This window comes from Opisthorchis viverrini (assembly GCF_000715545.1).
Source record: "Opisthorchis viverrini unplaced genomic scaffold opera_v5_533, whole genome shotgun sequence".
NCBI classification, from domain to species: Eukaryota; Metazoa; Platyhelminthes; class Trematoda; order Opisthorchiida; family Opisthorchiidae; genus Opisthorchis; species Opisthorchis viverrini.
Genome location: NW_008752190.1, coordinates 178,531 through 205,401, shown reverse-complemented (window position 1 = coordinate 205,401; position 26,871 = coordinate 178,531). Strand labels below are relative to the sequence as shown.

Sequence of the window (26,871 nt, the reverse complement as noted above, 5' to 3'; positions counted from 1 at the left end):
CATCAGAAGCATTGTAGGAGTCCGGCGACAGCAACGGATCTGCAGTGCTTAAGTATGTCGGATGATTTTGGGAACGTTTGTTTTCCACCGGTAGATCTGCTGGGTAGACTCCATAGGTTATGCTGCTTGGACCTTATAATTCGCAGGCCAGAGATCTGTTTGCCTCTTAAAACACTTTTTGCCAGGGTCTTGCATCTTATGAAGGTGAACAGTGGGTGATCAGTCCATGAATTGTTAACGGAGTATGAAAACTGCTGCATTAGGACGCGTCAGTACCTGTTGTCTACCTGGATGGGGAGCGCTCGACAAGACAATAAAGTTTAGAAATCCTAACAGATATGGCGATCTTATACAGTCAAAGCTATCATATTTAAAACGTAGCACTGAATACTTACCATACAAGATAAACAGAGATATTCAAATTCGATAAACGGATTTGGCCTTCGCTTTAAACGAGAAGGTCTCATTGCATCAGTGTCCTCACAATCGCATGCCACATCGTTTTCTCCGAAGTGAATGAAATACTTGTTATTGGTTACGTATTTTCAAGGATAAATGACAGCCCGCCAGTACAATAAATTGAGGCTTCCACAAACGCGTTTTTGTTAACCAGCATTCAGGACAAAGGGTACAAGAAAACAGTATGCATTGTATCATGCTTCCTCGAGGGTCTCTGTTATTTTCTAAGACCATTCTGATAGGAAGGGACTTTTTTAACCAATCCTAATACAATTCGAGACCAGATGTATCAGTCACGTGTCGCAAATGTTTATCTACCGCGAGAATATCGTTACTGCAGCCGCATAGGTACAGTTTTCTTTGAGGCGTACTTCTGTTAGTTTTTTTTTCAAATTAGTGCACAATACACAGAAAACCTTTATGACGGCTTCCGCTCGTATAGACATGATTATTTCAACCCTAATCATTTCGTTTCCAACTGCGTGCAGGCTGCATCCTTCTCGTGCGTGAATATAGCTAACTATTATCGCTGTTTCGTTTTAGCTCTTCTCACCTATAGAATAAATGTTATGCTTGCGTCTTGCGATAAATCAGAATTGCGTTTCAATTCTGTTTCACGAAATTGCGCGTCTGGCTGATTTATACTGTAGATTTACTTCTCATTCCCAAGAGTATTGCACACGACGGTTCTTCTAAACACTGTTATAATAGCATTTTAAGTAGGGTGTCAGTTCGAGTGGGGTGAATTTTTTTGAAGAAAACTGTTTGGTGCCGTGAACTAGCACAAATGTATATACAGTATGATAGCATCCCGATAACTGATATCACCATATTCGGTTGGGTAGGATCAATCTGGAGTTGCGGTAATTCACTGAGCTTCACACAAAAACTAGCTTATAAAGGCTCTGAACAAAAGTTGTGGAGCAAAGATTTATTAGCGTCACTTCATGCAAACCCGTGGATTCTTCAGCGGCGTCAGGAACCTAGCTTGTAAATTTCTATCGCTTAATGAGCCATCCGTGTAACAGCTGAAATGACCTGATTTTGTCTGGCAGAAGGACTGATACATCTATTTCGTGGTGAGTTGAAACTTCATCCAACACCGCCGCACTAGACCCTGTCGCCCAGGGTTTTCGGCATGGCTTGCTGGCTCAAAAAGAAATCACGAACATTGGCGATAGCTTGCGGGTTATCGTCAACCGTCTAGTCTGAAGTAGGTAAAGCTTGTTGCACAACGAATCACTCGGATCAGTGAACTTGTCTGGCTGTAAAGGCAAGCATATATTTACGGAATTAGCTTATGATATCACTAGAGAACATCCGCACAAAAGTGCAATACATAGGACAATTAGTGGTCCGAAATATCAGTCACCGTATCCGTGACTGAGTTAATCCTGAAGGGTGCTATATTTCACGGCTGCTAGTTTCTTACAGCTACTGTAAACAGTATAACTATAATCCATTTCATAACTATCGTTGCAAAAGATTTTGTAGCCAACAAGTTTAAGCTACTGTAAACGTATAACTATAATCCATTTCATGACTATCGTTGCAAAAGATTTTGTAGCCAACAAGTTTAAGCGTATAATTTGAGCTAAAAATCTCGAAAAGGTTAGTTTAAATTATACAGTTGTGGGTAGACTGTTGCGTATATCTGATGAAAGAATGAGTAGTGCTGTATCTTGTCTATGTTTGAATTCCTCAGAGGGTTAACCAGTCGCCCGTGAAGGAAACCTGAACTCCTAACCAGAAGGTTCCGAATATGAATCTTCCTGGAGACACTTAAAATATGTTCTACGGATTACTCCCAATAATTAAGAAACACCTGTTTAGAGATCGCACTTAGTTATGGAAAATAACTATGTGGAAATTCCCACATAAACTCATGTTGCTACCATAAGCTTTTCTGCTCACTAAACGCAGCATTAAGATGGATGTGGTTTGTGTTTCTGGTCCTGGAGTACAACCCAATCCAAAGGCAAAATCATTAAAGCAACTCTCATTGTTCGCAGATGGTTGACAGACTAATCAAAAATCTCAAATGAAGTTCAGCAAAAGTCCGATCACTTGGCGGTTTGATGACCAAATGACGGCGCTTTCGGTTTCAATATGGAACGGAAAGCCATCAAAAGCTGAATTTCTCTACTTATTCTATAAATTATCAGTCTGAGACCAATATTATTCATTCACGAACAGTTCAAGTGACTATCAGTTACTCCAAAGGTGAGGCGAAATCTGAGTTTTTTTTATCTGCTTGCATTCTTGTGTGCTGGTTTTCCAGTGGATCCATTTACCACAAATTTGATCAACTACTTAGTTCAGTCAGCTTTTTTCCGAGAAAATGTTGAGTAACAAGACTGAATATTGAATAGCATACTCATTAGGTAGATCAGGTATTCATCTTGATAAGTCTTCATTTAGTACATTGTCGCTTTAGTTGGTTCACTAGTTAGTTAGTTGTTCTTCCGTAAATTATTTACCTAAACATCACCCATTTTTCCTTTAATTTTTTAATCATTTTTAGGAGATCTTTGGTGAAATACGTTGTACAATTTATTACTAAACGATTTCCATACATGCTAGATGATCGCCTCATATAACTTATCCCAAATTCGTTGTTACCTACCAACAAGTACTAAAGTGCAAAACCGATAGAAGACCTTTGATCATTACTTTCTAAAATTCATCTCTCGCACTAAATACCAAACGATAGCTGTTCTGACTCGTCAGCTGTGTATTACATACGTTTCCACCTCTGATTCAAAAGTAACTTCCTTTGACGGAATTCAAACGGACATTTCTTAATCTAGAAAAAACAACTTGTGCTAGCCCAAGGGCTCCCTCAAATTTCTAAACATGCCGAAATTATCACGGCTCTGTCACTTGAGCTTATATTCTAGCTACTAACAAACAACCACCAGCTGGAGTTTTTCAACGACATTACACTGTTGTAATATGTATAAAAAGGATGCTCGACGCGCAAAACTGGGAATACTTACGTTTAGCGCGTATAAAATTGAATCGCTTAATAATCATTTGTCATACGCGGTGAGAAACGGAGCGAATCATATTTGAAGAAATCAAAGGCGCGCTACCCTGAATTTAAGCGAACAAGGCAGGTCATCAACAGAAATGCGTTATGGAAATACGTCAAGGGAAATAACTCATTGACAGAGACGTGTGTTTGCCCAATTAACTTTCTTGTTCACCGTACTGTGTCTTGGATGTTGTCAAGTAGTTGAGAAAATCGGTTTTGTTGAATGCACAGTTAACTTAGCATCTAAATAATCTGAATAGTATTAATGTTCTGGGGAACTTAACAAGTCAATTCTAACGCATATTTTTCCACTTATTATCGTTTCCTGCCTGTCTATGGATACAACCACGCTCCGCACTTGCGAAGTAGACTGAGTAGAACATTGATCGCATAGTGCGCCTCCTCTCCCAGTTGTTGGTTAGCCAAGATTAGGGATTATGCGTGTGTTCCACCTGGTTTCCTGCGTGTGCCCCCAAACGCAAGGCCTTTCACATCCTGAATATAACCCCCATGAATGGCCTAGTGCCACTGAAGATGGCAGTCATTTGCTTGAGACGAGAAATGCTAGGCAAAGCCATATTTTTGTGTAAGCACAGCGAGCTGGATTCGGGAGAGTTCTTCATGAATCTCCTGTGTTCTTGAGCAGTTAGAAAATAATACACTGCTGTATTTTTCAAAGCAAGCCTCATCCTAACAGGTGCAACACATTAACGTTTGTCCAATTAATTTACGCCATCTATCCATCCAGTAGTGTAGATGCTATCGATAAACCGGGGACAATATAAGGTCAATGAAATCGAGTATACCGCAGCATACATTTTTCTGAGGTTTGTGTGGCATTATAAGAAAATACGATGGGCTTTGTGGCTATTACTGCGCCNCAAATTTGTCGATGGCTTCAGCAGGAAATCCCAAATTAACATGATTATCCAGACTTGCTTCCTCACTCGATTCACGCAAGTTTTAACTGTCTATGCAGCGGTTGCTTATGTGCTAAACAACACCAGTGAAGATTAGAATGTCGGCGTTATTATGACAGTTTACAACATTAGTTTTCAGAACAGTAGACATCACGCTGCCTTAGACAGTGTTCACCACATTTTGGGCGACTGAATGGTCTGTGGTTACTAAATCAGGAGATTTATCATCCTTTGCGTTTGATAAAAGGTTAATTGAATGCAATTCCACTTTGAAATCAGAATGTGCCCAGGTTTATTGTCTTCTCCGTGTGTCCAACCTCCCAGTTTTCGTTGCATGGCTATAACGTATACTATCAAAACCTGTGATCGTTTTGATCTACTGCAAGGATACTGAGGACACAATTTTGGCTTTGTTAATATCCACCGTTGGGATGTCCCACGGTTGCCAGCCGTGGGGAGTTTCAGGATGCAGTTCTGATCACCACACGACCGCGTAGGACAAACGCTTCTGTGCCATTTTCGGTCACATTTGGTGTCTGCTTTGCAAACTGTACACAAATTTAATGTGAAAACACCAAGTATTCGCCGCGGGAGCCAACTATCTACAAAGCTTTGGTTTGTGGTTAATGATATCCAAAACCGCAAGGAAGCGTAACTTGGCCGCTACAAGACACTCCTGACTTCGTGCTATTACACTGCTGATCCCAAAATTCGGAACAATATTAAAACTGTTCTCGGACTTTTTGTAGAGTAATACCCAAGAGCCTCTCAATATTCCCCAAATATCTTAGCGATCATCTAGCAACTTTCACAGGGAGGCAGAAGCTGCGGCAATAAAGCACAAAAATATTCAAAGATACCAATTAGAGAAAGTTAAGCCTATTCTTTGTCAGAATCAAAGAGCAAATAGAGGAACCCCAAATATGCTCTCATCCGTGTGCTGTACGTTAGCGGGAGGAATCGAGAGTTTTCGCCCACTAACACACGGCACCTCTTCATCACGTGTTACATCCACACAAGAAATACGCACGTCTCTGTGTTTACTGATCCAAAACTCATCTTGGTTCATGTAATTCTTCCTATCTGAGCAGAACGTAATACTAATTTTGGACGGATGACGACTCATCTGGTAATGGAATTCACTTGAACTTCAGTGGTTCACATGATTCCTTGTTGTCGTGCGTTTTACCTTTTGAGCTAAAATTATCATGGTACCACAGTGGCAGGATTTTGGAGACACCGAACAAACATAGGCACCAACAATGCCGAAAGTCCAGACAGCGCCAATCACCTCACACTCAGACTCGTTTGCAAATATAGACTGTGTCTATCCTAACAGAAGAGCCACAGAAGATATTCAACTCGCAAACATATACATGGGTGGACTTGATTATTTCCAATGTGTTACTAAGCTTCTGCTGGGATAATAGCCCTTTGATGCGCCAAAGTAACAGCTATTCCCATACACATAACTCATGGTAAAAGACGCCATACGGAAATGTGCACGTAGCCAACATTTGAAAAGTCGCTAATTTTCCACTGTAGGCATCGGTTGTTACACAAACCGTTTGGTGATGTTTAACAACGCGAAAGTAAAAGCTGAGGTGAAAGAGTTCTTACCTGCATGCCGTGGCTCGGAATTTAGGAAAGATATTGGGCTTCCGAAAAAACTTTATTTTCAGGCTAATGAATATGCGGTTGAATTGTACTGAAGAGGACTACAATGGGCTGGCGCCAAATACACTCCATATAGAACCATCTTGCCTACTCGTGTGAAGATGGATACTACTGATGAGGCATGCGAGTAGTATGTTTTTTTCTCGTAAATCCGCTTTGCGTATATTGAAAGGTAAGATTTATAACGGAATTTGCGAAATTGCTTTGTAGAATTCGTTTACATTTGATAGCTAGCCAATGAGCAGGGAAGTTCAGGAATAGGCCGTTCAAGAAGGCGGATACTCATTTTTTTTAAACAAGATGCATATGAGAGTCGCTTTCCTGTCCAATAGTCTTTAACCGTTCAGTTGAAGTTTTCTGGTAAATAGCTCCGCAGCGAAGGCCTTTCTTTCATTTGGTGGCGTGATAACGATAAGGATGAAGTTTCCGTGTCCAAAACCCTTTGAGGATGGGGATGTTCGGACCTTCCTGGAGGACTTTGAGGAGATCGCGGAGGCCGCCGGACTGGAGACAGACCGGAGTGAGTTGGCGGCGCTGAAGACCCTCCTCAGAGGCCGGGCGAAGGTGACCTTGGAAAAGGACAAAAAGGCCCTCTGAAGATGAACGCGACTGCCGCAAATGAAGCGCTTGAAGCATAGTTCGACACGCCGGCCGACTGCTAGGATTCTAGGATGCAGTTCAAGACGGCCAGGACGGCACCTGAATGGGATCCGTCCATGATCTTTGTCACCCTGCTGAAGTCGTTGGATCAGCCTTCGTTGGGACTGGACCGAGTGCCTCGCCAGCAGTTTCTGTCTGACCAGTTCATCTGACCAGTGCAGTCTGCGCTTGGTACCCAGTTGCGGTTGTCGAGATCAAATAGCCAGTTTCTTGTGGAGGAGCTGGTGAATCTGGCAGGAGGATTGGCCGAGGCAATACTGGCGACGTTGCAGTCGCAGGAGAAAAGTGATGGTACAACAGTGGATGAACTGTAGACCAGAGTGGACCGACTCGCAGAACAGCTTGTATCCATAAATAGGGAATCGCGAAGATATGCTTGAACGAGCCGGTGTTACAAGTGGAGCAGGACTGACCATTGGAAGAATCAATGCCCTCGTAGCCGAACACCACTACATAATTAAAATTTGGATTACTTTTCTTTTTCCGGTGGATTGCGATTAGCGCCGTGACACAGGCTACCATACAGGCCATTATCGAGATAGACAGGAAGATGAAGCAGGGGTGTCGGTGAGGCGAAGAGGGAACCAATCTAAATGCAGAACATGCGCGCTAGCCGTGAGAGCAGTGGGTGGATATCGACTGAAGACTGACGGATTCTCAATGCACTCAATATGCCTAGGCGACAAGTCCGTGGAGCACCCGTTCCTGATCAACCCAGATAGAGATCAGACAACAGCGGGGCAAATTTCCTCAAGAGCACATATTCCGTGGTGGACTTAAAGCAGGGAAAACTGGCGACATGTTATGGCGCAGTCCTGCATTAAGGTTATCCAAGCACTGTCTTGAGTAAGCTGCATGTCCCAGCTCTTCTATCTTGTAGCATGTCGTTAGTACAGTCCGTCGTCGAGAAATATTCCGAAATGTTCACGGGTGATGAGGATCCGCTTGGCTTCTGTTGATGGATCGAACACGAAATTCCTCGACAGGGAGAAAACAGCGTTCACGGTTGTGGACACCCAAAATCAATTTAGACGGATGTCGTTTTGTTTGTCTTTGGCACCATTCACATTCCAGGGCCTGATACTTCGTTTAATCAAGGAACTGAAAAATGTTGCCGTGTACGGAGATGATATCGTTCTGCACAGGAATTCGGAACCAGAGCACGCAGTTCACTCCAAGGTTGTATTGAATCGGATCCGGGAGACTGGCCTACGGATAAATGAACCCTAGACACAACTCGCGCGAAGTTTGGTGACACTCCTGGGGCATAAAGTGGGTCACGGAGAAGCTAGCCCACTGCCGGAAATTGACAGTGGTCGTGGATTGTGCTGTTTCCAATTCGAAGCGATCCTTCCGGCAGTGTCTTGGACGAGCATCATCCGAGAGCCGGTTTGTGAATGATTTCAAGGCGATTGCTACTCTACTGTACTAATTGCTCGGGAAAAAATAAAATATTCGATTGGGCCATAGGATCACATGAAGATTTTGAGCTTGTCAAGGCGCGGATGTTGGATCGACAACGGACCCTCAAGCTGCTCAGGTTTGGGGAGTTTTCCACTGTTGCAGCGAACGCTACTGATCTCGATACTATCGCAGCCCTAAAGCAGAGGAATCGAGTTATCAAATATGCCACTCCTGTTCTGATCAACACTTAGCAGAAGCACTCAACCACGAAGAAAGTATTGTCATATTAGCAGTGAGATCAACTCGTACTCGTACGGAATAAGGTTCCATCCATCCTTCAATCGCGAAACTGACATCAGATTCTCAAGTGTCTACTGGCCCTTTGGGGGACGATTTGTCAGACAGCAGTCTCACATATCATGTAAAAATATTCTTCCTCCTGGGTACCATAAATTGTTTAGAATGCTTAGCTGTGATTCTTCAAATTGAGCTTAAACTTCAATTAAGAATACCATGTGATCAATTCTCTGAACCGGTATCCCAAGGTAAAATTACTTAAGTCGACTATTGGCAGTTCCTGTTGTAAATAACCTGGGCACCTGTTCACGTGGATGCAGGTATTGCCGAAGCAAGACTTTGCAGCTCCAAAGTACTTCCATATTAACGACGAAACGCAACGGTTCCTCAAGTTGTGAAATCTGGTGCGATAAGGGTGATATGTATCCTGAATTTCGAGCGATGCGGACAACAATAGTTAGGCAGTAAACTTCACCCCTTTCATTCGACCAGGTGTTGATTGTCAACCGTTTGGCTAACCGGTGTCGGTTTAAGCGTGTTTGGTGGAGTTATGATACAGCAGGTTCATGAGACAATTGAAAACGTGATCGTTTCAATGGCGGTTCATTAAATCCTCATGATGTAGTTTTGAGCGACTGGCTATGTTTTCCATAAGACAACAAGCAGAGGCTGAATTGGGAGCTACTGCGCGTGGTATGGGGCAGATAGTATGAACCGAACCTTTTAATATCCTTCTGATGAGAATATAAAATCACTTGATACAACTGTACGTTGGAGGAAGTGACCTGTCGTTTGTGCAAAGTGTTTTTTTACACGCAGGTTATCCGTATTTCAGGTTTGGACTCGATCTTGCTCGGGTGGTCCAGGCCATTAAAGCGAAATCAACATCCATCAGGACCAGTAAGAGGCAATCAATGAGGACAGTGCTTGGATAAATGAGACAGAAAATCTCCTACAATTTCTGTAGGATTATCCTGTAGGAATGGCATATGCGGCGCCATTTGGAAGGTGCTTCAGGGTCATGAGGCTAAAACTTTTTGTCTCAGTTTGTTGAATGTCCAGACAAATAAAGGAGCCGGACAACTATGCGTGTGAATCACGTCAATCAAAAGGCGTGTGCGTTTTCCTCCACAGAGTTGAAATGGGCTTAAAAACGTTTATTCTCCTGAGTCCTTACACTTTGCCCACTCGATTGTAACCATTATATCACTTACGATGCACATGCACACTGCCCCTGGTTGTGTTAACATGGGAGCGGACGCGTTCTGGAGCAGTAAATGTCAGGCAAGCAGGAATCATAACAGTGCCGCGTCAAAGTCGACAACAACAACAACCGGACGCACTCGTGCTGACGTACACAGTCTTGCGTACGTTCACACACTGCCAAGACACCCAAACACAATGGTGCATCTGACTATCAAGCAATCTCAGAAACACTACGGTTGGTCCGTATTCCACCTATTGTAAATATCCAACAACATTCCCAACAACATCCGAATTGCTGGATTATATCATCTCATTACAAGAAACTCTGCGTTGAGATCGAACTTACCGTGTTACTTTCGCTCGATTTGATGAACTGTAACATAGTTCTACCAAACGAACATTCGTAAACACCGAATCAAATTATGCAAACCCAAGCAATCTGCCAATGCTGCTTTTAGTTAGAGATCACTTGCAATATGCCGAAATGCTAGTCATTTAGTAAGATTACCAAATTACTATTACAACTTGTGGAGCCAAATACAGCCGATAAGACCTCAAATAATGCAGAGCAGTAACATTACACCCTTGTGTAGCATTTTATATCCACTGTTGGCTCCGCTGCGATGCCTTACTGTCGGAAAAACAATCAAAAAAATTATTGCAAACAAGCGATCAAAGCGGTTACAGAGGATCTGACTCTACTTGAATGGCGCTTTTCATCGATCCATGGTTTATGGGAACTGATTTAATAGTTGACTGCCCCGGATGCTTAGAGGCTTTATTTATTGAAATTTCGGTGGAGTTTGAGAGTTTCAGTGGGTTTTAGGCATTCTGGGGTTATTATCAGTAAGCAGACCTCCCGAACAAACATCACAAGCACTCACACACTCAGCAAAATGTGATCCTGTGCCTCTTTACCATTTTCACTTTTCGAAATATGCTGGAATTGACGACCTCTGTGACTAAATAAACGGCCAACTGTTCAACCATGGATAGCCACCGTTGCAGTAATTCAGTGGTAATTTTGCTTCCCGAAAACGACCATGAAAATAAATAGCACAAGTACACATAATCATTATTTTTCCGGAGATGAATTATCATAGGCTGCACATACAATGAAAAGAAAATTTGTATAATGTATATATTTGCTGAGGAGAATGCGAAGAAGACACAGCAACTTGTAGTATCATGCACACACAGAAGTATTGAAAACAGTATTGAAAACAGACACAGATCTTGGAATTTCCATCCTCTAGTAAAGACCATCGTCATCGTCGGGCATTGTATTTTTGTCTGAAATTCATAAAATTGGTCAAAATTATATAACATATATAATATAATTTATGTTAATGAACACTCTTCACATATGCATTGCTTGTTTGATTCATAAACTGGTCTCAATTAAGAACTCAATTACTCGCAAACCAAAACCAAGGCAACGTTTGCTCTTCCGCGGTAATTTATCTTTTTTTGGAATAAGGATACCTGCTTACCAGATATCCCACTTCAGTTTAATTAAAGTCTTCGCGTCCCCCACAACTCATACAAATATGTTAGCAATTCAAATTGTATCGCATATTGTTCAAGGAACCTCCAGGCGTTCAAAGACAATGCTGCTGGCGAAGTACCAAAATTTTAATCAAGTGAGATTAACCACAACCATATTCCTGGAAATATTCGGCAGTATGGCAGCCTGGCCGATGTCAGGGGATCCTCCATCGCTTTCTTGATGACCCTGAAAAACTGTATCAGCTTGACCAAATTCATCGATCTTACTGATCACCTAAACAGTAGTCAATACTAGTCTATTATTTTTCCTATTATTTAAAGTGTAGTTTAGAAAAGTAACTTACGAGCTACTGCTTTACCACCTAAGTCACTGTGACATATTCCAAATACGAACGATGAGCACAATGTACCTTGATATTTTGCGCAGACAACGTAACTGGAAAATGGTGATACCAGCTGAGCTCCTCTTACGCACAGCGCACTGTCAGTGTTTTTTGTTTGTTCACATATTTGGGTGATAATTCGGCATCATTTGTTCAGATCTTGTATATGCGCTGTCGAAACCTGCCAGATTAGTGTAATCTAGTGTCATTCAGCAGCAATTTGCATCTTAATGAATGTCTGAGCGAATTTTCGAAATGGTTGACCAGTTGCTCAGAACAACCATGGCGTGAACATACAAGTTATAGTTCATTGGAGACTTGATATAGTACTCCCTCCCAGGTATGCTCGCCTTTACAGTGTGATGCTTTTGAGTTTATCAATCCCGATTATTCTAGGTATCATGAATTCCCTTGCTTTGGTCCACATTGAACTGTACAATCTGTGCGGAGAAATAGACCGTTGAAGATATCTTGCACCCATATTTCGTGGTTTTATATGGGATCCACCACGCAACGCAAGCGTAGTAAATGAGGTGGGATAGCGTATAGTCCTTTTAACAGCCGTGGAAGTTTTTCAGAACACAAGGCTTAATACATGGATTCCTAACACCTGAAGGAACAAACAACTATCACTATATATCAGTGTTGTGTTACCGCTCGGTAAAGAAAAGCTCATGAACTATATGACGGTCCACATGTGCTCGGCCATGTGCTATTGCACTTTCTCTAAATTTATTTTACTTGCCTCTTGTCACCGACCTCAAACTACAGCTTTAATTGGGGCAGTCATATCCGCAAATTACCATTTTGGTGTCTAATGCAATGATCTGACGTCATGCTTTAGTCCACTGAGCTGACTCAGTTGGAACTATGTCCCCTGCATGCACACAAAACATTTTGTCAGTTAGCTGTCGGCTTGTCCGTGGAGTTTAGCCACTGGCTCTAAATGTTTCTTCATCATTCGTAAAGATCATGTCCCTCCGCTGTTAGTCAACTGACGGCTCACTCAAGAAAGCATAAGCCCATTGGAGATACAGATAATATAAGTAGCGTCAGTGTGAAGATTCGAATGCGTATTTGATGAAAATTGAGACGTGCGAATGACGATGCCTACGGATTAAAACGTCAACAAAAATATAAATTCGGACTAGTGAAGCTTGTTAGCCGAGTTATCCCCAAGTAAGTTCTTGCGGGCCTTGTCTAGAGTGAACTTTGTCGAGGGTGACTTAATCACTTCAAAGTGCGGTAAATTAGTGTACATAGTAAGTAAACACTATCGGGCAATTTCTGTGAGAACACTTAATACAAAACTTTGTCAAAATGAACGACGTACAAGAACCAAGTTCCATGAGATTACTCATATGGATATCAATGTCGACTTAACCATATGGATATGTGAGACGGAAAAATGGAGTACACCTACTTTCTACAAATTTCACATTTGCCCAGTAGCCATTGTAATTGCATTCGCCTTCATCTCCGTTCAGTTCTTTTAAGAAGAAAATATAGATATCGTGATATTGGAAAGGTACAAAGTTGAGCTGTCTTTCCGTTGTTGACAGTGCATATTTGCCCAGTATGTGACCATCGACGGGTATTGTGCTCTTCTCCAGCAGCGTGCAGTTTGATACCTCGAGTTGATCTTGGTTGAACTTCTTATTGATGAACTGACGGGGAGACAGCATTGGAAAAATATCTCTTTAAAGTACCGATATCAGCGAGTATTTCGAGTTACCGATGATTAGACCCAATCGTTTTCGCGAGACTGACACCAAAACCGTGGAAGAATACACTCACCTTTAGGCAAAAGTCCTCGGCAAATGGTGCAACCAGAATGAACTCTAACAAGTGAAAACAATACAGTTTGGTAACAGAATTTGTTCCAACGAAAAGGTATCTTTTGATGAGGTCACCAGGAAAGTATACTCAAACAATTTGGCTAACAATTATCAGATCGGATCATATTGCTGAAAGTCACGCTTTTGGAAGTTGAAGCACCATGCTCATTAGCAGAGCAATGCATTTTCAGCCTATAGTCCATTTTGAACGTAAATTCCAACTATGCTACAAGGCCACGGATCGCTGTACACTTGCTTATTCATTGTCTTATATCACCATCAGTACAAATAGACGGCTCTAGACTGGAGGATTCGTCCAAGGTTGAGTAATTCTCACGTGGACAGGATGTAAAACTACCCATTATTTAGTCACTCAGCTCATGTGTTCACCAGACCCAGATGTATAATTTCAATGAGAGTGTCGCTAACACTAATTAATGGGGGTCCAGCATATTTTTGTATTCTTCTATTTCACAAAGAGTCATCATCTGTCCAGTTCTCCAATAAAAGCAAGATATTAAACAAATGCTGATGAACCGAAGCAAGCGCATTCAGTACGTAATTCGGCTTGCACAAAATATTCCAAATTACTTGTTTGTTATACGTAAGATAATGAAAAATTGCCACCCGTTTCGTCATACAACGTGTTTATTTAAGTGGACGCGTTAACGCCCAGGGCGAGAAAATAAAAACGAATTACCACCGACTCACTTTCACGCGCAGTATAATCGGCAATGTATCCTTCCACCTCTGAAAGAGGATGACAAAATCTGGCTTTATCTCAGAAATTGCAACAGCTTACCACAGAAAAGCCATGAGGTGTTTAGATGGCTGAATAGATGCTACTTTTGTGAAGCTCAGTAAAATAGTAAAATAGTTAGGTGAGTACATTGTGCTGCTCCACAAAATGTGAGACAACTGATGTGACGATGTTACTTTCTGTCCAAGAACCAATGAATATTCATGTCTTTTTGAGTATCGTTGAATTGTTCCATTCACTTATGAGTAAAGGTTCGTGTTATTGTTTGTGTGCCAATCTCTCTTCATAGAGCATTATCCACGGAAGCCGGTACCTGCAACACACGTTTGCATTTTATCATGTAATCCACAAACATATTTACAACTCGATGAAAGTGATCAGGAAGTGCCGCTAAACTTCACTCACCGTATGCATCAGAATCCTGTGCTTCTCCAGTAGCAGTCAGGCAGCGCGTCTCACCGCCGTTGAGCAGACGATTGAGGAACCACATTTGGAAGTCATACGGCAAGTCGGCTTGGAACTCTTCTGGGAATTTGCTGATGTTAGTTTTCACTTCGTACATGATCTCAACCTGTAAATCATCCTTGTCGTGCCTGTACAGATAGTCAAATGAGCATTGGGTGAACAGTCCACCTTCCCAAAATTGTGGAGCGCGAACTTTCAGCTGTAGATACGGAAAACACATAGAAACCTTTCCGTATTTCATGCCAATGGAAAGTAACGTTTTATGTAATCCATGTTCAACAAACTAAAATATAAACTAAAATAAATACAGAATATACATCCGTTTCCATCCGTTGTCTGTGCTTTTGACGAGTACCGTTGGAATCAACATTTCATTCAGCGCTGGTCTGCAGCTATCTCGTGAGTGTTTTGCAAAACTCTCTGAGGGCACACACATCTAGCACAAAACTTCTGTTATATGTTGGACATACCACAAACAGAAGAAAAATAGTATTGCTGATTACAAACAAAGCCACGAAAGAATAGAAGAGTTAAATGTTGATCAAGGCTATCTTCATAAGAAGTAGAGTTAATTTGCGGCTATTTATGTTGCATATTATTAGTTTTTTTTATATTGAACCTAGAAGAATGGCTTGAGCTTATGAGAGCTTAGAACAATACTTCACCGTTTAAATAACCTGCAAGTAGTTCCATACCAGCATTAACATTTGTGCGAGACATTGGGTGAGACAAACTTCAAAGTTTTGTTTTTTATGGCGGAGAATCTTGGGGTACTTTCATTCACAGCGAGGAATTGCCTTTAAAATATATACTTACTGTTTCGCATATTGACACGTCCATTAGAGGCCCGTTGGGTGCAAGAATCCGCACTTGAACATCTGTTAAACAACAACGCTGGTTCAATTGTTTCATTTGCGCAGATTTGACATAAACTACTATGTTGTGGTTACTTCTGAACAAGCGAGCTATGGATGAGTTGGTAGGCAAGACAGGATTCATTTGTCAAGAACTCACCGATCTCGTTTGACAAAACTGAATTTACGGCAAAAATAAGACAACACAGCTTTAGGGCCATCATCTTTCTTCAGTAATCTGGTTGCTTCGCCTATACGTGTTTATATTGTATTTTTGTGACCTTGATTTTTGTGTTTCCGCGCTGAGCTGACCTAATTTGAATTTTATGTGCTTGCTTTCAACCGAATGAGTCTTGTACGCACTATGCCCCCATATTTTGTGCTAAGGCGGTTCGTCCGTTCATGGGTGCTGTGGTAAAAACGTCTCAACCTATACTGGCACATATTTGGCTCCAAATAGCACAAGTCGCTGTGATATTTTAGGTTCTCCACATTTAATGACCTTTCATCGAAGACTATATGCGTGACTGCGTCCGCTAAAGACAAGTATGGTTGTATTAGTTACGCAAAATGGCAGTTTCCAAAAGCTTCTACACACAATAGAAAGTTCAATGCTTTAGCATTTATGGTGGATCGTTTAAGGTGTTAGCTTGTGTGGATTGAAAACAAGCAGTAACAATTTGTTTTCTTTTCAGATAGGAGCTTTGGGGAAATGAATGGTTAAGACTTGTTACAATATGTCGAAAACTCCACATGAGCAGAATTCACCATAAAATCTTTCTCCGTATAGCAATGGATATGATAAGCCCAATATTGCACCAAAATCCATCCAAATATCACTTTTAATCGAAAAGGTTTTCAAAACTCGCTTAGGCCTTTTGATAAGCATGACGCAATGCATCCTGCTCTCTCATATCCTTCGTGCTCAAACCGTTCAAAAGTTTCGGAAGGCTCTCGGCCAACTTGGCTCGTTCTTTTAAGCGAGGGAGAGGATTTTCTGGTGATGAAGCTAATGGATTTGCACCAACCGGCGTGTTCTAGAGGAGAGGAAATAGGCACACGAGCTCGCACAGGGCCTTGATAAACTGACTTAGCCAAAAATGAACGGCTCTCTAGTGTCGAAGCTAGGAACCAGTAACCGATTGCCACGTAGTCCGAATTGGTTTGTAGTTTGGGTTTGTAGTTTCTGGCTTCTAAGTCACACGATGTGAGCGCCTGTCCTGAAAGGTTGAGCCGGCGAACAAACATGATGTTCAGCATATAAAGATGTCCTTTCCCATTATCCGTGTGATGAGCGCCAATCCACAATCAGAAGTCTCGAGGGGCTTCATCAGGGCTTATTCGCCCAACGTGAGCATTCAAACCAAATGCTAGAATCATATCTATAGTACTTCTTGGCGGGAGTAGCTACGACAAACCTCAATGGAAGCTTCTTTCCTCAGCCCGAAGCCGCTGTCTGTTGTAACCTATGCAGACACAACAAACAAACATCGTTTGCCACATCGATATTCATTGATCCTGATGAAATGCTGTTCGCAAACTCTACTAGACACCCTGAGTCCACTAAGATGCATTCAGCCCTAAAGCAAAGTCTTGGACACGAAGTGTCATTGCATCAGGATCATCAAGCGCCCGAAGAGCAGAGTTCGAAATTTGTTTTTTACTGTGGCATTCTTAGAAAAATGACCCAAACGGCGGTGTGAGTCAAGCCTCGTACATTGAATCAGGGTTTATTTTGACTTTTATATGAGAAAAAATTATATAAGCAGCAATAGTTGGACATTTGAACGATTCCGAAGGACCGGGATGATGTAGGTATGAGGGGGAGTTACCAAAGCCCGCTAAAAGTGAGTAATACTTCCCCGATGCCCAAGCCGACGAAGTCAAGTTGGATTAGGTATCACCGTTTGAGCATCTGACTCAAATAGCTGATCCAGAAAGGAGGATATAGGGAACTTTTAGTACGCTTTCTCTAGTCTCTGTCTTGAAAGGCCACGAGTGTGAGGCTGGAAGACTCCGGATTTTGTGAGAAAACCCTGAAGGAGCCAAAAGTCTGATCCTCTTGGCCGCTGACGCCTAGATTGGCCAGAGGACGCAGGAAAAAAGGCCGACCTGTCGGACTCCTACTGAGGCTGTGCACAGTTGGTACTTCTCAGCAGCATTTTGGTCGTATCGAACAATGCGCCGAAGTTGATCACCAACGCTAAGCGATTCGAGCAGGTGGTTTGGGATCTGACTTTATCTAACACGTCCTTCGGGAGAGACCAACGTCGCTGCTTCCATAAATATAGAGAAGCTTGAAACCTGAAAGGAATTCGTTACAATTCTCACTTTTCTTTCAGAACTAGCGGTGCAAATTTGCTGCCAAATAGTTTCATCACACAATTGTGAGCAGCCGAAGTTGTCCTTCGGGAGAGACCAACGTCGCTGCTTCCATAAATATAGAGAAGCTTGAAACCTGAAAGGAATTCGTTACAATTCTCACTTTTCTTTCAGAACTAGCGGTGCAAATTTGCTGCCAAATAGTTTCATCACACAATTGTGAGCAAGCAATTAGGAAACCATTACGGCTACTTCCACAAAGGTGAACAAACTGGTCACCTGAAAGAAACACCTTACTGCTTCTGCATTCCCAGCGTAGAACAGTGCAGCTTTGCCGTACACCGCTTCATTATATAATTTTCTGCAGCACAGAGACTACCTTTATTCCGTGTGACTGGCTCCTGCTTTGAATGAACCTTTTCCGAACTAAATTCGAATCATTGTGAAATAAAGGATCATCGTAGCAAGGGGCCTGACCTCTACGAAAAGGTGAAGCACGATGCATAGTATACATATTAAGTTGCAAAATAAAACATTAATATTTTTCATTCGTTGAAAGAATCTTCGCTGGAACATAGTAGAATATTTTTCGGTCAACTTTCGATTCACATTAAACACCACACGCTGCTTACTTGGAGGAGCTTATCCATTTGTTGATGGAAAAATAAGCAATCGCAGCTTTGCGATTCTTTCAAGTAGACGTGCGTCCTCATAAACAACAATATGTCCCCCAGTACCCACAGCTACGTTTGTTCGTTCCCTATCGGATGAGGAATAAAGCGAAAGCGTTCCGTTCCCTGTACCTTCTGGTTATCCATACTACTGTATTGCCATTAAGAGTACTACCAGAGATTGTCAACAGTTAGTAAACAACATCTCCCATCAAAATGCACCCTCTTAAGTCGGAATTTACCTATGCATGATAATGTGTCATAATTTTTATACGAACTAATTAACCAGGGCAGAACTGGTATTCTTTCATGGAAGAAGCTTGAATCAATTTTTTATGCTCTCTTGATATAAAAACGCTATCTACGAACTCCAGGTATTTCGCAACAAACGCAATCTTAAGGGAGCGTCGTGCTTAGAAATAGAGAAAAGAAAAATAGGTGGAAGAAAATTGAATGATTAATACTCGAGAACAAGTTGAAGACAGAATTGTTGGTGCTCGATAAATCTTATTCGGAAGGATGGTGGTAGCCGATGATTAATTCAGAATTCATATATTTTTGTACGATTCTTGGATATGGATAATTTGAAACGATTTTCCGATCAAATAAGTAATTTTCGATCCAATAAGAACAACTAAATGGCCTCACACAAAAACATAGTTCGAACATTGTTAAATGCACAACTTCGAACAAAAACTCTATCTGTGTCATACACGTTACCTCCTGAAAAGTAATCATGGTTTCCGGAATGGCTTAACCTGATATTTTTTCACGCTGTATGATAGAGTCTCTTCGAATGACACTAAGAACTTTAGCTGGCAAAACATGTGCAAAATTTTCAAGAGAATGGGTTGACTTTTTATGTTGAAACTGGATATATTTTGAGATAGCTTAGCTCACGATAACAGGTGGTACCATAATTTTTGTTTTTCTGGTTAAAGGGACTGGTAGTGGGGTCAACCAAACGTGTGCAAACGTTTCAGTATTCCAAATATACCTATGATGAACGCCTCCTGTTATTTTTTGCGCCACGATATTCTGTCTTGAACTAATGCGCTTGTTTTGCGAAAACCCACGACTGAATCTCAATGAACTCTCTGAATATGTGAATCACGCGTTTTGCCTTGCTCAAAATGGACTGCACTGTCTAGTCTGCGCGGAGAGCTGGACAACCGTTGACCGTACACAAATCGATACTTTTCGTTTTGTGCTAACCATTTTTGGTCAGATCCATCGTTATACCAGTCACCTTGGTGTGTGTTAATTTTTATACACATGTGGAGCGCTACCTTGCGCAAAGCCAACATACAAGGAGGATGAAACTCATTATGCCCACTTAAAGCACACATGAATTGTAAGTTGTTCGTTGTAACACATTTTGTTGCAAGCTAATTACAATCACTTCATCCATATTTTCTGTCGACCTAAATCGGCAACTACAAACGGAGCCATTGTATTTTCAGTTTTACATCTTGCCTACCCACCAGAATAGTTCGACAAAACGACCTAATCAATCGAGGATGCCAAGAACAGCCGGAGCGCTTTTCCTATAAGCCAGCGATATCAATTTTATTCCTCTCAAATTGTAACATGCCATTAGGTAATAGAAATTCACAAGTTAAATTCCTTAAACCGCCTAATAATCTCTTGATATAAACTAAGTTGTCATTAAGATTCGTATTATCCTGGTACTCAGCGTCCTTAGGAGCTACCATAAGTGCAAGGCAATCGACGTAACACAACTCCTGGTGCATACAGTCGAACTGAACATAATGACAGTGATCGGGAGGATGTTGAGCTGCTTTAATGCCTCATGTTTGCACACAAGTCTCATCACAGCTCAAGCTGTGACCCTACCTGACCTGGTAACCTAACATTGTGTGAGGCATTTTCGTGTTCATGATCTTTGCGTTATTCGGTTGGAAATTACTCATGACATTACCTGATACCTGGATGTAAATGCGTGTTGGTCAATTCCACATTGCCAGGGTGTGTGAACCAATTTGATGCAGTTTTGGGGATACTGAATTGAAGGCACTATTTTAAGTGACTGTGAGACGCATTTAGTTCTAGTATATTACAACTGGCCATTCGTGTCGGCGGTGATGTGGTATTTATTGGACACTTTGACAATTCATAGCCAGTTTAACCTTTGGTTGACAATATATCCGCCCTTTATCGTGATTCAACACGTACATTTGAGTCCATCACTTGTGCCACCAGTTCGGCGTAAGAATGCATCAAATGTTCTCGATTCGGACCTACAGAGTTGAGCACATTGTTTTTCATGAAACTTTCGCCTCCAAATCTGCCATCACTTGAAATTCATCAGGTTTCCCTTAGGTATCAGTAGATTGGAGATCTAACATGCTAACTGTCTTCTATATTTCAACTACATGGATAGGCGGAAAACCTTAGTTCACGACCCTAACGGGCTCTTTGTGTTCATTTAACGCTTTGACAGAGGGGGTGAATTCACAGGTTGCAGCACTTCTTGTTTCGTTGGAATGTAGGGTCACACGCATGTCGAACAATAAACTATTTCGTAAAATTTCCCCTGAAAATAAACTGGTGGTCGAAACTGTTATCATATTTTTTGTTTTGAAAATAGACACAAGCAAATCGATGCACGCGACGTTTAGTTCAAAGTATTATTGATAGGCGCTTGTTTCCTCTTGATGAGGATGGTAAGTGGGTGGGTTAAATGCAAACCCTGTAGGTCATTTTGATGAGGGATTGATGTTTTCAGTAATGCGTGTGAAAGTTCGACTGAATAACAAACATTTCTGAGCCAGATCTGTAAAAGCAAATTATCAACTTGGATTTCTGTCAACAAAGCGTATCCCCAAGAACACTGACGTACCACTGATGGTTCTTGATATATTTCTACTGGCGTTGTTATGAACCTCAGTCATTGCTCGCTGTTGATACCTAAATGTCCAAAGTTTATAGCCATTTGAAATCTGAGCTTGAGATTACCCTTTACTGTAGTTCGTTCCCTTTCTCATGCTCATCCATAAGCCGAAAGACCCCGAAGATAGCGGTTTTCGTATGAGCCGGCAGTTCACAAGCATCCACCAATTAGCAAGCAAGTATTATGCGCTCATTTACGGGTTCAAATTTTTAACAATGTGTCGGCTCAGTTTGGATTTAGTATATTGAATAATTTGTTTAACATCATTTGAGTTACTGGTTATGACCGCATGAAGGATTAAATCCACAGTTCGACTTTTAGGGTATGGGTTTTCTCTTGTTTTGTCCGATTGATTTTAGGGATGGTAAGTTAGTTATGTGTATCTTTCAACTGTGTCTTTTAGCCGATATTATTATTGGCAAGCTCTCCGCAATGTTTTTGAAGCCTGTCAGACAGCCTGACCGCTGGTAATCATCGTCATTAACTGCAGAAAAATGGGGCAAAGACATATTTCCAGATGAGGGATATGGATATAACCAGTTTTGAAACGCTTATAATATTGATGTCATTTGTATGCAATAATCAAACTATAAACACTGAGAGCTTCCACGCACACGTGACTCAGAATTTTTGCCGCCCAAAAACACGTGAAACCAGAGAGTCTCAGGCCCGAATAAAGATTAATTAGCTGCAATACAAGAGCTTTATATGCAGATTACTCTAATGAAACCGATCCGCTGGAAAGCTGAGAGCCCATTGATTGAACTATTTTCAATAAGAGGACTTTAATGCTTAGTTACAGAATTTTCCCTATGAATAATATGTTGCTTCGAGAAAATTACGATTTTTCAAGCGAGCGCTTTTGTCGATAGAACAATTGTGGCCTACAGCTACCTATGATCATAAATGTCAATTTTGTGTGCAATTCAGGGACAAGAAGTTTCAACATCGATTTAGTTCAGGACTCTCCGCACTGTCTTTAGATAAAAAACCGTACATTTCTCACCTTAATCCCACTAGGTAGCATCCAGGTGACCTGACAAGACAGCCATGCTAGTTCTATCCGCTGTTGACAAGTGAAACTGCTGAAAGTTATCCAAAGTGTTCTGCTTCATCGCTCCATAAAATGTTGGCAACGATTTCATTGTTCAGCAGCCATTTTGCGAACGTGACACGTTGCTCCTTGTATTTTTCCGTGATGTTTTATAATAAAGTGAAATGGTACGGGTAGAAAAGAAGGCGGCGTCTCATAATACGATGCACGCTGGCGCGGGGAATGCCTGTCAGCTGGGACACCTGAGTTATTGCCGAAGATGCCGTGATGCTCTGGGACTGAAGTTTCTCGACGGCATTCTCTACAATGGGCGCTCTTTCATCACTCATAGACTTTCTCCCTTTGCAAGGAAAATCCAATTCAGATCCACTGGACTCAAATTTCGCAATCAAGCGTGTAATGGTCGACACGATGAAAGGATCTTTGATGAGGCCATGTTCGTTTTTTTAACCACGAAGTGCAGCGGTTGCGCTTTCACCAAGGGAATAACAAAGTCTCACAATTTCAATGCCTTTACTGAAGTCTATCGTAAACAGGAGAATTGTTAGCACTTGCGCACAAAACCTACTTTATGTAGCTACTAATCTTGGAGAATTTTATTGTCAGTTTTTAGTTATTTACGTTTATTTACACAAACAAATTTTGCGTTTATTATGAGACACCTAGTAGTTGACACGAAAAATACGATTCATCAGCGGTCATAAATGTTTTGTTCCCCGAAACACAGAAAAAACATAATTTTTTGACCCAAATCATTTGGGGTTACCAAAGATGTTAGTGATACAAACATTTGGTAATTAAGCAGAGTCTGCGGCTTCAATGAGAACCCAGTCACTTCTCACACAAGTGAGGTAAGCGCATCAGATTCTGTTATTTCTAAAAGTGAGCTATGCGATTTTTGCAACGTTTGTTCCTCACCTATAGTGCGCTATTTCAATTCCTTTTAACAACCAGCACCACTGGTAAAGATATTCATTACACACTGTTGGCGTTCAATCCAAAATCACACTACGTGGCTTTTGATAAAAGTTTCTGCACAGGATACTGTTGCTTTGGTCTTATTCGCGGACAGAATTGAGTAGATCTGCTCGAATTAAATTTATTACTATTTCAACCGTCGTTTTCAATGATTCCTAGTTGTTTTAACGTATGACCCATGGGTCTCTGGTCAAGAAAGATAGGCTTGAACCTCCTGAAATGCGGTCAGTTGAACCACTTCGTTATGTCTACATCCCGTTACTTGTGTAAGTTGGACAACCTTTTTGAATGCTAGCATGCATATGATTTTGCGAACGAACAGGCGTTGCAATGGTATTTTTCAGGTAACGAGATTTCTACCATGTGCTCCGATGCTGTCCCACCTCCTTGTTGTTCAATACTGACGAAGAAATGAATTATTCCTATTCGGTTACAAAACACTGTCCCATTCTCTATAAAGCCGATGGAAACTTTATTTCAATGTATCTTCTGTCATTAAGTAAAGAAATGTTTTTGTAGTTTCGAGTTTTGGTGGACTTATATACATGTATGCGTTTTCCACCAACTGCTTCTGCCTCACCGCTTTCTGATTCTCAGAAGTACACAAAATAATCCTTCGTCAAGGAGTTGGTAGGAAATGGTATTACTTCCAACATCATCAATTTACTTGCCACGATGAATGGGAAAGGAGCTTTCACCAAATTATTTTTCTTGCAGCATACTGCTTATGTTAGAGAGAATGCGTCCCATGTAATAGGAACCACAATTTACACAGAAAAATCATTTAATGGCGAAGTTAAATAGCACTAAACTATTCATAAGGGAAATCGGATGCCAATAACCAGATTTATCCCAAGTGGCTGTCTCGGACGTTCCACAATAGCTTCTGGAATGCAATTTTGAAAAACATTGAATAAGGTTCTTTGACGAAAGTACATATTTTGAGTTTTTTAGCTTACCAGTGGTCGCTTTCATCTCACAATGAATAAACTCGTAGGATTATTACTTTGGACTATATCACTTTAGGTACAGTGGCACACGAATTTCAAATTAACCGTTTTAGACGAACAAGCACTGGTGGGAGAGCTTGGTAATTTCCGCTCAGGTTGTTGGCCACAGAAAGGTGTTCTAAACTGCTTTACTGACAATGCACTAAGCTGACACAAGTTGGCTGCAGTCGCCTTGTTGTGTCTGATTTGTAAACACCCTAGACTTAAAACAAAAACTGCGTGGAACACTTGATATCTTCATCCTGAAAACAAACACATTTAAACTCTTCCGAGCTGCGGTATGCATTGTTGAAGTAAGGTAACCCCTCCAGTTCAAAATCTAGCAATTCAGTCCATGTGATTTGAGAAGACCATTGGATTTGTTAAGAATCGCCGTTGTAATGTCTCGTTGATCCTGTCGTGTAAGTAATAAATATGAGAGGGTATCCGAACATGGTTAAAGTTCACTAATTCCTGCCAGCGCCTTCATGCAGCATGTGGCCAAAAAATGATATTTTGAAATTATTAGTAATGCACTTCACTATCCGAAGTGCTTCGACCACTATGAAATATCTGCTGATTTTGCGGTACCTCAGAAAGAAACTGTTCACCAAATAACATAGAACAAGCAATGAAACAGCTCGATTGCAATTATGGTACTTCTATCGTCTTGCGTTTGCTTATCCATGTATTTCTTTGTATGATTTCGAGGTACAAAGAATTCGTGATCTTTTCATACGGCAGCAAAGAAAAAACAGCAGGGTTCGAGTTCTCAGAAATCTTCATCCTCCGGCCTAATAATACCTCACGTATATTTCGAATTCACGAGTAAACACTTCGATCCACCTCCTTGTTGTTCAATACTGACGAAGAAATGAATTATTCCTATTCGGTTACAAAACACTGCTTCATTTTTGTAGTCTTTTCTATAAAGCCGATGGAAACTTTATTTCAATGTATCTTCTGTCATTAAGTAAAGAAATGTTTTTGTAGTTTCGAGTTTTGGTGGACTTATATACATGTATGCGTTTTCCACCAACTGCTTCTGCCTCACCGCTTTCTGATTCTCAGAAGTACACAAAATAATCCTTCGTCAAGGAGTTGGTAGGAAATGGTATTACTTCCAACATCATCAATTTACTTGCCACGATGAATGGGAAAGGAGCTTTCACCAAATTATTTTTCTTGCAGCATACTGCTTATGTTAGAGAGAATGCGTCCCATGTAATAGGAACGACAATTTAACCAGAAAAATCATTTAATGGCGAAGTTAAATAGCACTAAACTATTCATAAGGGAAATCGGATGCCAATAACCAGATTTATCCCAAGTGGCTGTCTCGGACGTTCCACAATAGCTTCTGGAATGCAATTTTGAAAAACATTGAATAAGGTTCTTTGACGAAAGTACATATTTTGAGTTTTTTAGCTTACCAGTGGTCGCTTTCATCTCACAATGAATAAACTCGTAGGATTATTACTTTGGACTATATCACTTTAGGTACAGTGGCACACGAATTTCAAATTAACCGTTTTAGACGAACAAGCACTGGTGGGAGAGCTTGGTAATTTCCGCTCAGGTTGTTGGCCACAGAAAGGTGTTCTAAACTGCTTTACTGACAATGCACTAAGCTGACACAAGTTGGCTGCAGTCGCCTTGTTGTGTCTGATTTGTAAACACCCTAGACTTAAAACAAAAACTGCGTGGAACACTTGATATCTTCATCCTGAAAACAAACACATTTAAACTCTTCCGAGCTGCGGTATGCATTGTTGAAGTAAGGTAACCCCTCCAGTTCAAAATCTAACAATTCAGTCCATGTGATTTGAGAAGACCATTGGATTTGTTAAGAATCGCCGTTGTAATGTCTCGTTGATCCTGTCGTGTAAGTAATAAATATGAGAGGGTATCCGAACATGGTTAAAGTTCACTAATTCCTGCCAGCGCCTTCATGCAGCATGTGGCCAAAAAATGATATTTTGAAATTATTAGTAATGCACTTCACTATCCGAAGTGCTTCGACCACTATGAAATATCTGCTGATTTTGCGGTACCTCAGAAAGAAACTGTTCACCAAATAACATAGAACAAGCAATGAAACAGCTCGATTGCAATTATGGTACTTCTATCGTCTTGCGTTTGCTTATCCATGTATTTCTTTGTATGATTTCGAGGTACAAAGAATTCGTGATCTTTTCATACGGCAGCAAAGAAAAAACAGCAGGGTTCGAGTTCTCAGAAATCTTCATCCTCCGGCCTAATAATACCTCACGTATATTTCGAATTCACGAGTAAACACTTCGATTACCATTAGGCTGTTCTATAGGTGTTCTCTTCCTTTTTCGGGCTCCTTTCCGTCAAAAAACTTGTATCCAAAGATGGATTTGAAATTTCCTGCTCACTGAAAATGGATATCCTATTAGTCAACTTGGGTAGTAGTACAACAAACAAATATGATTGTGAGACGACATGCC

General features: G+C 41.1%; 2 protein-coding genes across 2 annotated transcripts in view; both read right to left on the bottom strand.

Annotated features, from left to right (window-relative positions):
- Window positions 1-10,751: 10,751 nt before the first annotated feature.
- T265_11596 (hypothetical protein) lies at window positions 10,752-15,693 on the bottom strand (the record flags this gene model as incomplete). Its single annotated transcript, XM_009178288.1, has 7 exons — window positions 10,752-10,953; window positions 12,976-13,219; window positions 13,350-13,393; window positions 14,102-14,140; window positions 14,556-14,814; window positions 15,432-15,493; window positions 15,630-15,693. 7 exons carry the CDS (start codon window positions 15,691-15,693, stop codon window positions 10,913-10,915), a joined length of 753 nt encoding a protein of 250 aa, XP_009176552.1.
- Window positions 15,694-24,168: 8,475 nt separating this feature from the next.
- T265_11595 (hypothetical protein) overlaps window positions 24,169-26,871 on the bottom strand; it is a gene marked incomplete at both ends in the record, with an annotated part of 20,959 nt that continues 18,256 nt past the window's right edge. Inside the window, one exon of the mRNA XM_009178287.1 lies at window positions 24,169-24,294. Within this exon, the coding sequence (XP_009176551.1) occupies window positions 24,293-24,294 (2 nt within the window). The remainder of the gene's footprint in view (window positions 24,295-26,871) is intronic.